The sequence below is a fragment of the Phytophthora sojae genome (genome assembly GCF_000149755.1).
Source record: "Phytophthora sojae unplaced genomic scaffold PHYSOscaffold_1, whole genome shotgun sequence".
NCBI classification, from domain to species: Eukaryota; Oomycota; class Peronosporomycetes; order Peronosporales; family Peronosporaceae; genus Phytophthora; species Phytophthora sojae.
In genome coordinates, this window is record NW_009258115.1 from 7,427,285 (window position 1) to 7,443,259 (window position 15,975).

Consider the following 15,975-nt stretch of genomic DNA (forward strand, 5'->3'; position numbering starts at 1 on the left):
CGGAGCTGTTCTCAATGTTATACTTCTTCAGTAGTTCCAATATATACTGATGTTGAGAGATGGACATTGTCCGTTCTTCTCTGTTTCTGCGGACTTCCATTTTGAGGATGTAGTGGACATCACCCAAGTCTTTCATCTTAAATCTCATAGATAGTTCCGCTTTGACTTTGTTGATCAGTCGCATACTTTTCGACATGATCGTCAGGTCATCGACATATACCACGATGATGACCCAATCATCTCCCACTTTTTGTACGTAGATGCAAAACTCGTTATTGCAACGCACAAAACCCATTGATGTGAGAAATTTATGCAGCACCTGATACCAAATTCTAGGAGCCTGCTTCAACCCATAGATGCATTTCCGCAGCTCACAAACATAGCCCTCCTTCCCTGGTGCATGATAGCCCGGAGGTTGTCTCATATATATGCGCTGGTCTCCATCCACGGTTCCATTCAAGAATGCTGTGTGAACATCCATCTGGTGGATATGACAATCTAGAATGGTGCCAATTGCCAAGACAAGGCGTAAGGACTCAAACCTCGCCACTGGGGCGTATACCTCGTCTACATCAACTCCAAACTCTTGATGATTTCCTTGAGCAACAAGTCGCGCTTTAAAGCGTTGTATAACTCCATTAGCATGTTATTTTACCACAAGTACCCAATGACACGGTAGTGCCTTTCTCCCAGGTGGCAGCTTTACTAACGTCCAAGTGTCGTTGTCTATTAGGGAATCGTACTCAAGATCAAGTGCACGTCTTCACACTTTCCTATGTGGTCCTCGCAAGGCTTCCTTAAGGTTGCGGGGTATTGGTATCTTATTCTGGAGAATTTCCAGGCCATTTACTTTGTTCATGTGGGTTTGGTAGCACACATAATCCCCAAATTTAGCTGGTTTTCGTGTTTCACGGCGTGGTCATTTAGCCGGCTTGGCTCCCATTGCCTCTACTAACCCCCGTTTTTGCTTAGGTGCTCCCACTGTTTGGTCAGACACTTGCTCTGTATCTGGTTCTCCCACTGCTCGGGTTGGCCCTGAGCCTGATGTAGTCTCTCCCACTGGTGGGGTAGAGTCTGTATTCTTCTCATTTTGTTCCTTTCCAAATGCACGCAACACTATATCAGCCCCGGGTTGTGTGTCGAACATTACGTGCCTTGAGTATATGAACCGGTTGTTGTACACATCCAAAAGCCGGTAACTCTTGTACTCGTCCGATATTCCCAAGAATCTGCACGTTATCCCTCGTGGAGATAAATTCTTATCTTTTCTTCGCTCTTGAGGTACATGCGCAAAGCATATACTTCCCCAAATGTGAAGGTTACATATGTCTGGTGGTTTACCGTGCACCATTTCGTATGGGGTCTTATTACCCAGACGACTCATAGGCGTTCTGTTTTGCACATAGGTCATGTACATCAGTGCTTCTGGCCACCAACGATCAGTCATCTCAGCATCTTTTAGTGCACAGCGCACGTTGCTCATCTTAGTTTGGTGATCGCGTTCTGCCGCTCCATTTCCCTCTGGGCAGTATGCGTTTGACTTTTGAAATTTGATCCCCTTGCTCTTGCAAAAACGTTTAAAAGCTTGGTTCACAAACTCGGTTCCTCCATCTGACCTTATGCGTCGGATTTTAAACTTGCCTTCTCTCTCTAACTCGAGAAGCAACGTCTTAACTTTGTCATTGACTTCCCCTTTGTTGCGCAACACATAGGTCCAGCGCCAGGATGTTTGGTCGTCAATGATGCTCAAGAAGTATCTAATGGTTCCTACAGTTCCATAGACTCCCATTGTTTTCATGGGTCCGTTTGTATCCATGTAGATGGTACTAATAGGTTGTTCATCTCTGAAACCCTTCAGATTTCGGTATGACATTCTTCTCATCTTCATTTCTGCACAAGTGGAGCAGAAGAAGTTTATTCGTCTTAGCTTAGAGCCTCAATATACGGTATTCCTTTTACAAGCTGGTTACTCCTTATCTCAATCAGTTTATCCTTATTTACGTGTCCTAGACGCACATGCCATTCTCTCATTAGGCTCTCAATTTTGGTTAGGCTTGGCATAGTCAATGGCTTAATTGGCGTAGCCTTAACAGCATTGTACATTCTCTGTCTTTCTTTTGTAGTACAGGCTTGCACATAGTATGCCCCATTGAAAGACTTTGCTACAAATATTAACTTGTGCTTCCAAAGTATGAACTTGTACAGTCCGCTGTTACTTGCCACAATCTGATAACCTGCCCTTTTTAGCCAAAACTCACTTAAGATATTTGACTTAGCATGTGGTACTAGTGCTATATCACTAAACTGTACTGACTTAACTCCTGTTGGACTCATCAAAGGCAACTTAACAATACCAACAAATGTATTTCTCAGTTTAGAGCCCTGGCCAAATGTAAAAACGTAGTCTGAGTTGGGCTGCTTACCAACTCGCTTGCAGTCAATCCATATCCGCATCCTGTATCCCAAACCCATGAGTTGCCCGTTAGAGCGAGTGGCGTGCGGCTGAGAGACAGCGAGAGCAGATAGGTTAGAAAGGGCCCTCTCGTAGGTAGAAGAAAGGAGGCTTAGTAGGTGGGGGCAACGAGTGTGCGGCTGGCCGCTCGACTGTTAGAATGAGGTTCCCGAGAGACCGTAAAGGCTCTGTAAAGGCTTGAGGGTAAAGTGTACCCGCTGGCATTAAGGCGCTCTCCCATTGGTTAAGGGAGAGCTAATCGTAGACTACATAGCTAGCCAATCAGGGGGCGCCCTGTTGGCGACCGCTCGTGCGATGATGTTTGACGGCATTCGGAGAGAGCTCACTTCTCCTTTTGCCAACAACTGAGCACTAGTCTATTAGATGGCATTAAGAGATAAATAAAGCTTAAGTTTACCAACCAAAACTGAGTTTTAACATTTCAAGTATTGAGTGCTCGAAGATGGTCAAGGACACCCAAGTTCCCTTCGCGGGCCTTAAGTTCAATGGGAACCCAAACGACTTCCAACGATGGAAAGACGCCGTGGTCGCACATCTCGTGAGCAAGACCAACAGCCGCAAGATCTCTGAGATTCAAGCCGGAAGGGCTGCGCCCCGTCACGGGTTCTAGGATTTTGCATGGCCGACGTCTGGCCTTGAAGTTGTAGGATACCGCCCGAAGCCGGTGCCTCCAGCCCACTGGCTCACCTCCACCACCATCCACCTGCCGCTGCCACACTCCGCGCCCCGACTGGCTGATCGTCCTCTTCGTCACTCGTTCGTCAAGTCGATGACGTCTCGAGTGCGCGGCTGCCGCCGTCTGTCAGCCACGTGACAGGCCGCACTACTACACTACTCTACAAACTGCACGTTACACTAATGGAGAGAGCCTAGACTTGCAGCATTGCCATGACAACGCAAAACCCGCGTATTGTCAACTTCTATTTAACGACGCACCGAAGCGCTCAGTTACGATCTTCGCTCAGTTGGCCAGGCTTCCGACTGCCTCACACACTGTCAAATCGGCCCTGAAAAGGCGAGTACGCATACCATTCTTAAAGTGTCTGTAGATACATCAATCGAGTATGCATAGTACCTAAAGGTACGGTATCTACAGACACACACACACACCATAGGTACCCTGTCGGTATCTACAGGTACACAGACTATCAGGAACGTACACGTGTGTATTATACGATACGAGCGTCACCCTGAACAGCTTGAATAAGGCTCTGCGCCCACGTATACATCTCGAGGAAGCACCACCGCGTCAACCCTTGATGTTCTTGGTATCCCTGGTCTCAACGCTTCACCACGTCTGTGCAGCCTAGCGCAATCCATCCAGCCGTAGGTCCTGGGCGACCCTTGCGCTTGCGCGGCGCTCTTCAAGCATTTTTGAAATCATGTTGTGGACATCACGGAGCGTAACGTCCTGGTCTAAAGGATATGCAGTAATACATTTAAGAACCCCCCCCTCCCCCCATCGTAGCTATAGCGATAGCACTAACGCACCTGTCATCTCACGCAAACGCCGCATGGTCTGGCAGTTCCAGCTTCGTGTACGTTAACCTCCGAGCAGCGCCTGAGCGCGTCTCCCAGTCATCGCGCAGTCTCAGACACTCGCCCCAGACGCTCAGCCTACGTGCAGCCTTTGCGTAGTCTCCCAGCCCTCGCTTAGTCTGAGACACCGACTGCCGTTCTGCGCAGCTCTGGCCCGCTCTCTCTCTCTCTCTCAAAGTCGCCTGTACCAGTCCGTGTATTAACCTGCTAGCGATAGACATACACATGAGAGAGCAGGACGGGGGGCAGGAGGAAGAAGGTGGGGCTCGCTCACTATACGTACACGAATAGCTGCCCAACCAGTCACTTGAGGTCCAAACGCGCCAAACCTCAGCTGGAACGAAGTTAAACCGAACCTTGGTTCCCGCTGTTTTCAGCGAACCGATAAAACCCCAGGAACCTGGTTCTCGAGGTGTTATGGTCTCGCGTGTGCAGTTACATTGAGTCGCGAGCACACTTGAAACGAACGAACATGCTCAAACTTCGCGGTTACTATTGGCCAAAACACAGGTTGCTTTGAGCGGCCTTTTGAGAGCGCGCGAGACACCGGTCGCTGGAGCAGCCCACGGAGCCCAAGATGCTGCATGCAATGGCAGCTTTGACGGGTATGCGTAGCCCAAGTGACCAACTATGCTTGCAGTCGGAGGCATCGGACCATCAAGACTCAACCCCACAGTCGCAAGAGCAGAATGCCGACTACTATCATTCAGAACACCAGCTTGTACAGCGTCGACGCGTCATGCTGTAGGAGGAGCTCATGGTAGCGGGTCACCCAGTGCTTGAAGATGTTCAGAGCGCACTTGCCCATGTCGAAACCCGCGCACAGCAACATGCGGCCGACATGGAGCGGTGCATGGAGCGCTTCTTGAGCTCCACATGCGGGACACTCGCTGACGTGGAGACACGACTACAAAACCAGCTTGAAGGTGCGCTAAGAGCGACGCAGTCAGTGGTAATGACAGCAGCTACGGATGCGGCTCGCTCTCACATCGCTTACACTGACGAAGTAGTGGGGCGTGTACACTCGCAGCTTGAAGCGGCCTTCGAAAACTACGACGCCCATGCTCGTGCTGCTCAAGAATATTCTGGCGCAGCGCAGCTGCAAGCCTGTCAAGCTCATTTCAGCGAGACTATAGATTCCACCCGTCATTGGCTTGAAGAATACGTGTCCTGCCAGACCAGGGCCAGCATCGATGGCACTAAGGTACTTCTCGAGGAGGAAATTGCGACCGAACGTGAACATACAATAGATCGTATTACGCAACTGGAGACTCGTATGCAGCTCAAACTAGATGAAGCGGTGACGGCTTTGGCTGAGTCTTGTGCTGCAGTAGAAATTCGGGCGAAGGCAGACACGGAGGGCCTCGTGAACGTTGTTGGTGACAAAATTCAAGCGTGTGAAACTCACCTTCACAACGTAGTTGACGAAGAAGTCGCAGAAGTGGAGAATCGGATGCAGCTCTCACTTGACGCTGCCCTGAAAGCAGTCGAGCTTCAAACTTCGGACCGATTGAGGGTGACAGAGGCAAGACTTATTGAAAATATGCACGCCTCTCAGCTTCGCGCTCAGCGTGATTTACAAAGTGGCATTGGCTCCAGACTGGAGCTTCATTTCAACGATCTTCTTCAGGCTTCTACTGCTCAGCTCTCGACCGATACTACGAAGCAGGTTGTCGCCGAAGTGTTACAGTCAGAGGCTCGCATCTTGCACACGCAAAACAATCACCACCAACAGCTCCAGGTGACTCAGGCAGATGTCATGAAGCAACTTGAGGCGCGCTTAATGGCAGCCTTGCGTACTTCGAGATCGACCGATGCCGCGAAAACGAATAAATCCATGAAGGCAATGGAAGAGCGGCTGGATAATCGGATGAGGACGTTCATTTCGAGCGCAGTGGCAAAGGAGCTGCTTACGGCAAACAACATCCTAGAAGTTACTAACAATCCCGCCGACGACAATCTACAAGTGGCTATTGGTACCGGAGCCAACGCCGTTGGTTCAACTTCAACAGGTGCGCCAGTCAAAACCTCCAGCTTGCCACAGCGACACGGGCGTGATATTAGTGCTATTGCACTAGCTACCGCTCCAACTGAAGCATCAATGGAGCGTTCGGATGGGGCTGTCCTCACCGCTGATAACCGCACTGAGAAATGCGAATCGTTCTCGTCCGAGGAGAGATGCCGGGGCCGTGCGCACACTAGGAAGCAATCAGGAGCTACGGCTGCTAAACCAGCTCTGGTAGCCCCGAAACAAGAGGCTCATCCGCGACACAAAACAAATCGATCAGCTCTCGAATGTGCTCGTGCCGACGCGATGCGGGCATTAACTAGAAGAATTGAAGCACGAGTCAACGAATGCCGTAAGAAAGCAAGCAGAAATGGCGCGCCGCGACGTTAGCCATCGCCGAGGTAGGATAATGCTTTGACAGAAGTAAGGAACAGAGTTCGCCTAGAATGATAGCTTTCACATCTCTTTAATGCAGCAGTATACCAATGTGAAGGAGAGATGTATATTCAATGTTACTGTGCGTTGAGGCAACTGGGTTGTCTTAGAGCTCAGTCGAAATATGCGCAGAGAAAGATTTGACCAAGGCCTGCTCCCAGTCGCTCTCGAACATTTCAATCACCGTTTGAGGGTCAAGGTTCACCGTGACGTTTGCAGGAACGGATTCTCGTGCTTCCTCCGCTGTCAGCTTTGAGCACTGCGTTACATCAATGAATTCCCTGTTCCGATTCAGGAAGGAGCACATGTCAATGTTCTCTGAGGACAGTGATGCTCGCTGCACAGTAACCATTTGACCGCTGATTCCGAAGTCGCGCTCAATTTGACCGGACGATGCAGGAACGGCAAAAACGATCGGAGCCGCGCTTGGTAAGAATCTGTAGGTGCCGGACTCCTGTTGACGCTTCCAAAAGTGCAGCACCGACTCTGGGCCTTTGGCCATTGCCTGAAGAAGTGACGGATCGCGAAACCAGCGCTCCAGTTCTTCATCCATGACCTCTTGGTGAAGTAGTTGTGGAGTAGCTGGCTCTGCGGCAATGGTACGGATATTGAAGAGCTCCGATAGATCGTCCGAGAAGGCATCGGAGACATATCCTGGTATCTGCTGCGGCGAGATGTTGATCTGCTCGGTGCAAGGTGGCGCTAGATCTCGCATGATAGACCTCAGCTTCTGCTTCACAGTAGATTTCACGACTGACTGGTTGCGCCGAATGACATCGTCATCCAGCCGGCGCAGCTTGCCGCAGGTTTTCACCATATCCATCAACGCGCCGTCGGGTTGTTTGAGAATCGGATGAAGCAGCATTTGCATCTCCCACACGTACGAGCACGTTCGCATCACTTCGCGATCAGTGTAGCGCGAAAAAAGCGAGAGTGGAAAGCGTCACTCAGCAACTCTCGGGTCTTGACCACAAGCGGCATGAGGGTACTGTGGTGATACGAAGTCGGGTTCTCTCGCGTAGCATCATACTTGCGTAGTGATGCCTCGGGGCCAAGTGTCGTGACGATAACCTAGTACGCAGAGACGAGAACGTCGACTTGATTCGGTTTTTCTGCCTGACTTTTCACATTGAGCGCTGAAATCTGCAGCATCAGTGAGGGTAGCTGCTCCATAAGCAACTTGTCTCCTGCCAAAGGAAACGGAGACGGAGGTGCCGATTTGTCTCTATCTGCCTTGCGTGCACGTTCTTCATACCACAGGCAAAGTACGTTCCAATGCTTCACAATGCGCTTAAAGACGCGCGTAAGGCTCAAGAAGCGATGCGGCTTATAGTCAATCAGCTTCTTCTCCTTTCCGACGCCAAGGAGGCGGACAAGCTGCTCGTACAAGTCGCCCATGACCTCCACTGTGCGGACTTGGTAGACAGTTTGCGTCACCTTCTTCAGCAGCTGAAGCATCTCGGGGTTCTTGGACTTTCCTACATTGCTCGTCATCCCAAACGCTGCTTTAGTTGCCGCGTTGGTTAGGTGAGGCATGCACCACTCCCATGAGATTATCAGGTTCGATGTCATCATGTGCTGAACGTCTGGACCACCGTCCGTAGTCGCTCCGAAGAAGTCTGCAACAGTAAGTCCAAAATCCGCGAGATTTTGAATGATCCACCGCTTAAAAGGTCCGCGAATTCCACCATCACGCTCACCGTAGAGAGGTTGAAAGTGTCGCGTTCCTAGCAAGACGGAGACGAGCTTGAAGTCTGCAGTGACGAAGTACAGTCGAAGTCCAAGAAACTTCGTGCCCGAGCTCTTTGCCTTCCAAAGGTCAGCGACCATCACTAAACACTTCACACCTGGGATGCGGTTGTCGATGATGAAGCGAATCAATTCGCGCTTAGCCGATACGTAGAGCTCAATCACAGCGTGGGTAATTGTTCTGCGATTCATCACGGCTTGAAAGCTGTCTTTGGTGACGATGGCTCGCAAAATCCTCGATTCCTCCCACTCACCCATGATAAACGGAAGGTTGTTGTGTATCACGAGCAGTGTGTGAAGAAGCAGGCTGATACGCTCACAGCTTTCTTGGTTTTGGGCAGCCGCTCGGATACGAGCTACGATCTCGTCCCTGGTTCGCTTGCGTGAATCCTCCAGCGCAGACTTGGTTGAAGTAACATGGTGGACTTCTTTTAGGTGCTTCGTTGCGCGCGATGTCTTCCCACCGTACAACACATGATGACTTTCGTTGGAACGGCAATGCTCGCTTGCGAGACAGATCCAGCCGCACACAGTCAGGTCTCTTTCGTGTCGAACACGTACCCCCCACTTGGAGATGAACGACCGCTCTGTGGGACCTTGAGCAACGAGCTCAAACCCAGCTTATGGTTGGTAATTACTCACAGCAAATGCAACTTCGGCAGTGACACCAGATGCGAGGAGAGGCTGGGGCGTCGGAAGCATTGGAACGGGATATTGGGGCACCCTGTTCGGTTGGGGCGGGGATATCCCTGTCGGGTCTGTCCTTTCGCCATGCCAAGGTCTGTGGCAATCGGTTGATGCCGGAAACTCCGCCATGCGTGTTGTTGGAGCTAAGGTAGCTGGATTCACTGGTAAAGGCGGTACCGGTGCCGGCAGAACCGAATGCACTCGGTTTGACGCTTCAGGCGTTGGATTTGGTCCGCCGCCCAAGACACAAAAATGTTCATGGATCGTTGGCGACGAATGGCTGGCGAACGGCGCTCGTAGATCGTGTCCGATCGCCGAAGCGCTACTTGGTACGGCCGAGTGCATCGAAGGCAGCAAGCGCCGTCGTTGAGCGGGTGGACCTTCTACTGAAGGTTGCGGGACGATCGTTCTCCCTGGATTCTCTCCAACTTGTGTCGGTGGCGATCCGGGTGGAGTTGATGGTTCAAAGTCGCCGTCCTGGTCGGAAGCGTCTTCACGACCGCTGAACCAGCGTTTAATTGGTGAAGGTGCGGTAGTGTAGCGGTGGGGTTGGCTATAGCTTGTTGATGTGGGTACCAGTGATGAAATCACGAAGTGAGAATCCAGACGCCGAGTGAACGCTTGCCCTTCGTCGCCTTCCAGCCATGGCTAGATAGTAGTGTTTGCCTCTAAGTCCTCGCGCGTGGCCTTTCAGCAGTGACAGGCCCGCAATCGTGTCGACAGCCTCGAAAGGCGCTCACACACTAGCGAAAGGCGATCGGTGCGGCTCTTAGTGAAACACCACTACTGCATTATCTTCCAATAGCAAGCCTGAAACACGATCTTTCGCTTGAACCGCCATGAACTTTGCTGCCATCAGCATCTCCCAAACGAAGCTAAAAAAAACCTGAACTATCCAAGCGGCTTCCCGAGTTCGCAAGGTTTTTCAAAGGAAGATGAAAAACGGCCATTCCAGGTTCGTACGAAAGGATTTTCGTAACTGCGAACTGGAATCGAGACGTTTTGTGCTTCGGGTTGCAGGAGTTCGTTCCAGCTGAGCGCCAAACTCCAAATGAGAGCCAGTAGAGCCAGTGGATTTTTGGAGGATGGGAGAAAGGGGGGAGAGGGGGTGTCAAGATTTCGATTTTTGAATTATTGTAAATCATCGGTAATTTACCGGACTCGTACTGTATCACTCCTTTTAAATACGATCCCACTCAGTGCCTATAGTCAGTCTCAAGAAGAAAGCAATGAGCTCGAAGCGCCAACGGCGAGAGGACCAAGCGCCGGCTATCGCGCACGAACAGAGCGAACCTGTGCTGCTCACCAGCGTATCCGTAGGCTGCCGTGATGCGCGCCCGCAGCTGCAGTCTCTGGCCCACGTCGGCTTCGCGATTAATGCATTCTTGGACTTGCGCTCCGTCGCGCTCGCCTGTTCGATGGACTCGGTGGCTCTACTGCGGCATATTATTGCGGGTTATGAGAAGACACCGGCCACGAGTGTGCAGCGCGACCCGTTGTTCCGTCAGATCCACTTCTCGAGAGGAATGAAGGCGGCGTGCAAGGAGGGGCACCTCTCCGCTGTGCAGTGGCTGGCACTGTCGCCGTACTTTGCGGCATGTTTCATGCCGACTGAAGCGGTGCGCAGCGCAGTGCAACACGGACACTTGAGCATATTGGAATGGCTACATGCTAACCGAAACGACATTTGTTGGAGACGCTGCTTTACTGCTGTGGACGGGAACCATCTCGATATAACCAAGTGGCTGATGATGATGACCGGGCGAGACGAAAGCAGAGGGAGGATGTGGATCGTCCCCGCTGCCAGAGCGGGGAACTTGGAGATAGTTAAGCGGACCTATAAGTTGAAAGGGAAGACGCCGGCCAAGACACGGGAAGCTGTGGGAGCTGCCGCCATAAATGGCCACGTAAACGTGGTACAGTGGTTGTTGGAGCAAAAGGCCGCAGAACGCAAATGCATCGGGTTTGCTGAAAGAAGGCAATATGGAAACGCTGGAGATGCTGTGGACACACCGTGACAAGCTCGCCTACACAACATGGGTGTATGGTCTAGCTTACGCAATTGAAGGCGGACGCCTTGATGTGGTTAGACGGCTTTTCAATTGCGGCCACACTTTGAAAAACAGTACTACGACAGCGCCACATGCCGCGGCCAGGAAAGGTGATCTTGAGATGCTGGAATGGTTGGCAGATCACAGGATACGTGCACAGATTTTCACGCCCCAGATGATGTACTCCGCTGCTGCCGGCGGACAGTTAAACGTTTTGAAGTGGTTGTGTGAAAACGGCTCTGTGGATTGCAATGAAACCGGAGCTGTAGGAACTGTACAAGCCGCTGCCAGGTGTGACCACTTAGACATCTTACGTTGGCTACACGAGCGCAATTCGAAAGGGTTTTCTTCTCGTGCGATGGATATCGCGGCGACGAATAACCATCGTGAGGTCGCGGAGTGGTACCACGCTAACAGAACAGAGGGTTGCACAACGGGCGCAATGGATGGTGCAGCGGAATACGGCCATCTCGAAATGGTGAAATGGCTGCACGCCAACCGCAGTGAAGGTTGCACGAAGGCGGCAATGGACATGGCCGCAATGAACGGCCACCTCGAGATTGTGAAGTGGCTTCACGCTAACCGCAGTGAAGGGTGCACAACGGCGGCAATGGACGAAGCTGCTAGGAACGGGCTCTTCGAAATTGTCAAGTGGTTGAGCTGCAACCGGAGTGAAGGGTGTACCACTAAAGCCATGGATGAAGCAGCAGGTCACGGAAGTCTGGGAGTTATGAAGTGGTTTTACTCTAACCGTACGGAGGGTTTCACATGGAAAGCTGTCCAGCGAGTGACATATACCACTAATCGAGTTGCTGGAAATGGAGAAGTCATGAAGTGGCTTCTTGATCATGGAGCCGACGGCGACATAACAACAATCATGAACAATGCTGCGCTGAACGGGAACTTCGAAGTTGTGTTGGCTCTTCACCGTGAACGCGCAGTAGCCGTTTTCGACATGTGGTTGCTTGATTCTGGCCGCGAATTCCTGCCCTGGTTCTTCGCAAGCTACCCTCGATATGCGGATAGTTCTGGCGTTCAAGAGGAAGAAATGTTTTTGGTCACGTCTGCTACTCGGTACCGCGACCAATTGATTTCGTACAAGACAAACTAGTGACGAGCCCAACCCGCTATATCTCAACGTCACGAACTGCGCTGTGGCTTACGAGCCTTCAATTCAAGCAAGTCTTGGGATGCGTGTTTATTTTCTTTTGATCTGCTGTTAACTTGTGGATGCCCTTATATCGAGAAAGCGTAGTGGTAAGAAGACGGAGCTCGACGTTTGAGACTTTGTGGTTGTGGAGCAAAACCTCAACTGGAAATCTGTCTTCTTCATGGTCGTCGTCCTGCTTGCCCTGTACCGGCAGCGTCTCGTGGCTTCTGGCGACGACCGTACGCTGGGTCGCTGATGTACGAGGCCATACCACGGCATTGCTACAATTGCTGGAGCGTGACTACTACCTCTGTGCTGAAAATAATGCACCTTCAAAAAATATTTGCGCATAGCTCCGCCTCATTTTTTCACCGATATAGGATTCGCAGAGGTTTAATGAAGTGCCCTACAAACGAAAAGGATCCAGGTCTGAAGTCTCAAATGCAGAGGGTAGTAGCGAGGGCTGGTGCTGGAGTATCAGCTGCGGTGGGGAGGGACGTTGCCCAGCACAACTAACCGGACGAGGTTGGGCAGCACGAAGCTGCTCTGCGTAGATCTGCTCTACAGAGAGCATTGCGATTGCTGAGTGAGCGCTGAAGAGGATCTCGGCATCACACATCAGAGTGGTGGGGAGTTGGCCAGTATTGATCAGCTTGTCCTTGTGCATGTGCGCGAGCCGGTAGTTGTTGCGCCCTTCGTTGGTCATGATCTCCTTCATGACAAGTTGCAGCGTTAAGAATGTCTTGTTGAGAGTCTCTGCCGTAGTCTCTGCAAACGCGAGCTCATCTTCCTTGATGAGATCCTCCGTGGTCCGTGGGCTGGTGTGAGACTGGAGAGACTGTATGCTGCAGAAGTAGCCGAGATCCAGGCAATTGATATCTGGGCTTTGGGCAGGTTGGTTCTTGAGTCGGATATTCCATCCGTCGGTGCGTCCAGCAGCGAGCACTTCAGCGTCCTCCTCAAGCACATGTGGCCTCGCGTTGTCTTGTTGAATGCGAATGAGAGTGGCCTTCTGATCTTGAGGCCACTTCGCCTTGATGGCAGGAATGACGTCGGTCACGAGCATGCGGCGCGCCAAGGTACGGTTCATAGAGACTGGTTTTATATCCTCGACACCTGCTGGGCGGTTGGCACTCCAGCGTTGTGTACTGTAGGTTTCCACGACAGGCCAAAGCTCTATCTTGCCGTCCCAGTCGCCGCGTGGACGCGCCACGGCGCACAGGAACATCACCTTCTTGATGTGACGCTTGCTTTGAACGTACTGTACGGGAGCTTCTTCCAGGGGTGTGCCGTCCTTGCCCGTCAGCACGTACACACGCTGGCCGATCTTTTTGACCTAGAACCACTTCTCGTCAATGTGGACTACGTCGAACATTGGGTCGGTATAGTACTGCCCGTCTCCGTTTAGCTTCACGTGGTTCACGGCGAACTTCAGGCGCACCACCCTATGCGATGCCGTAAGCAGGGGCCGTGTGTGCCTCAGGGCCCGCCTCATGTAGCCCTCCTTGATCAACTGTTGGACAAGGTAGGAACTTGTATTCGACGCCTGTTGGATCTTACGGTGGTTCTCACGCTCGTTGACGGGCACGGCTGACACATGCTCGCAGAGGACTGCTCGGTCTAGCTTCTTTCTGCCACGCGCACTCTTTCTTGACTTGACAACTGCACCGACGCGGTCGCCCATCGAACTAATCCCTCTCTCCCAAATGCGCGCGACGACGAAACGGCTTAAGTGAAAGTGTACTGCAGTCTGGACAATGTCCCCAGGGCTCAGCACACCTCTGGTGCTGCGAAGGAGCAGCGTCTCCCAAACGGCTTGCCGTTCTTCATCGGTTGCTTGCTTCATGGGCAGGAGAGTGCGTCTTGAACAGGAGGCTGCGTCTTGAGCGGGAGGCTGTAGATCTTCGAATGAGCACTAGAGGAAGTTGTGCGGTCCAGAAAAATGGGCGGAAGATTCGCAATTCAAACGATCGGATTTACAAGGGTATCGTTCTGAACAGGATGCAATCTGATTGGCTAGTATTATACTCTCGGCGCGGCGTAGCATCGGCTTCAATTTGGTGTTCTCTGTCGCGAGTGTGTAGCCATCTTTAAATGATAGCTACATATTGTTATTTCTCCTGTCAATTCAGAGACCGAGCAATGAGCACCAAGCGCGAGATGAACCCTCGTCAGCGCCGACCAGCTCGCACGACCAGGACAGCGACCTCGCCTTGTTAAATGTTGTGTCCGTAGTCTGCCGCGACGCAACCCCGCAACTGCAGCCGCTGCCCCATGTCATCTCCGCCATCAATGCCTTCCTGGATGTGTCGTCCTCCCTCTGTCGAGTTCGCCTGCTCTATCGGTTCAGCGCCTCTCCTGCAGCGCATCGTCGCAGGCTACGAAAAGTTGCCAGAGACGAGCGTGTGGCGTGACCCGCTGTTCCGTCAGACCCAGTTCTCAGCCCGGATGAAGGCTGCGTGCAAGGCTGGACATCTCGCCGCTGCGCAATGGTTGCAGTCGATGGCAGGACGCAAGAAGTGCAACGGGAGAGCCTTGATCATTCCCGCAGCGGCAGCTGGCAACCTGGAAATGGTCAAGTGGGCATAAAGCTGAAGGGGAAGACGCCGGCCAAGACGCGGGATGCTGTGCAAGCTGCTGCTCGAGAGGGCCAGGTAGACGTCGTGCAGTGGTTAATGGAGCAAAAGGGCCCTAGCGCAGCCAAGGACGTAGATGCGTCGGAGTTGCTGAGGGAAGGGGGTTTGGAGACGCTGGAGATGCTTCTGAAACACCGTGCCAAGGTTACCGACGAAACCTGGGTGTATCGACCACTGAACGCAGTCTCAATGGGGCGTCATGACGTCGCGGAGCGTTTTTTTAAGCTTGGTTATGGCTTCAAGAAGGCTGGATCGTATGAGTTGACCAACGCGATACAGCGTGCGACTACAAAGGGCTGTGTCGATATGCTCAAGTGGCTAGCAGGCACCAAGGTTCCCGTTTTTACTTCTCATATGATGGATACCGCTGCTAGTGGCGGACACTTGAACATTTTACGCTGGATCTGTGAAAATGAGTCTGTGGACTGTACTGAAGAAGGGGTGACTAAAGCGGCCGCACATGGCCATTTGAACGTACTGCGCTGGCAACACCAGCGCAAGTCAAAAGGGTTTACTACGAAGGCGATGGATGAAGCTGCAGCGTATAACCGTCTTGAGGTCGTAGAGTAGCTCCACACACGGCGGGGCGAAGGCTGCACCACTCATGCGATAAATGCAGCAGCGCAGGCTGGCCACCTCGAAATGTTAAAATGGCTTCATTCAAACCGCAGGGAAGGAGCCACAACGGAGGCAATGGACGGCGCTGCACGCGAAGGGCATCTCGAGGTAGTCAAGTGGCTAAGTGCCAACCGAACTGAAGAATGTACTACCAAAGCTATAGACTGCACGGGCAAGATCCGGGCATTGTGAGGTCGTGAAATGGCTCTATGCGAATCCCATTGCGCCATCGAGGGGTCGACTTGGAGGGGTCAGCTTGCAATGCTAAAGTGGTTTATCGATATCCAGCCGGAAAGTTGCACGGCGGAAGTCATGGACTCTGCTGCGCGTACTGGGAATTTTGAAGCAGTTTTGTTTCTTCACCGCGAACGTGGCGAAGGGTGCACCAGTCGGGCTATGCCCAGTACACTGTGGCTTTATGAACACCGCGAATTTTTCCCTTGGTTCTACGCGAACTACCCCGAGCATGCCCGAACTTGGGCATCTGATTTTGCTGCAGAAAGTGAGTTGATGTGGTCTGCTGATTTCTACGACGGGCAGTTGATTTCAACGTCGGGGGACTAACGCATGTGATGCTCGTGGATATCGACATTATTTCCTGAGCACCATTCTTAATAAGGTCGCTACAC

General features: G+C 52.0%; 5 protein-coding genes across 5 annotated transcripts; 3 read left to right on the forward strand and 2 right to left on the reverse strand.

The window, feature by feature from the left end:
* Positions 1–2,915: 2,915 nt before the first annotated feature.
* Positions 2,916–3,287, forward strand: PHYSODRAFT_322429 (hypothetical protein; the record flags this gene model as incomplete). Its single annotated transcript, XM_009517782.1, has 2 exons — positions 2,916–3,069; positions 3,121–3,287. 2 exons carry the CDS (start codon positions 2,916–2,918, stop codon positions 3,285–3,287), a joined length of 321 nt encoding a protein of 106 aa, XP_009516077.1.
* A 3,274-nt stretch (positions 3,288–6,561) lies between these two features.
* On the reverse strand, positions 6,562–7,353 carry PHYSODRAFT_470078 (hypothetical protein; the record flags this gene model as incomplete). Its single annotated transcript, XM_009517783.1, has 1 exon — positions 6,562–7,353. One exon carries the CDS (start codon positions 7,351–7,353, stop codon positions 6,562–6,564), a length of 792 nt encoding a protein of 263 aa, XP_009516078.1.
* A 173-nt stretch (positions 7,354–7,526) lies between these two features.
* Positions 7,527–8,666, reverse strand: PHYSODRAFT_470845 (hypothetical protein; the record flags this gene model as incomplete). The annotated part of the gene is made up of 1 exon (XM_009517784.1): positions 7,527–8,666. A coding segment is annotated over one exon (1,140 nt), but the record flags the coding sequence as incomplete, so codon positions are not given.
* Positions 8,667–10,120: 1,454 nt separating this feature from the next.
* PHYSODRAFT_294242 (hypothetical protein) lies at positions 10,121–10,909 on the forward strand (the record flags this gene model as incomplete). The annotated part of the gene is made up of 1 exon (XM_009517785.1): positions 10,121–10,909. The coding sequence occupies one exon, from the start codon at positions 10,121–10,123 to the stop codon at positions 10,907–10,909; it is 789 nt and encodes a 262-aa protein (XP_009516080.1).
* A 391-nt stretch (positions 10,910–11,300) lies between these two features.
* PHYSODRAFT_472932 (hypothetical protein) lies at positions 11,301–15,538 on the forward strand (the record flags this gene model as incomplete). Its single annotated transcript, XM_009517786.1, has 2 exons — positions 11,301–11,703; positions 15,321–15,538. 2 exons carry the CDS (start codon positions 11,301–11,303, stop codon positions 15,536–15,538), a joined length of 621 nt encoding a protein of 206 aa, XP_009516081.1.
* Between the last annotated feature and the right edge of the window lie 437 nt (positions 15,539–15,975).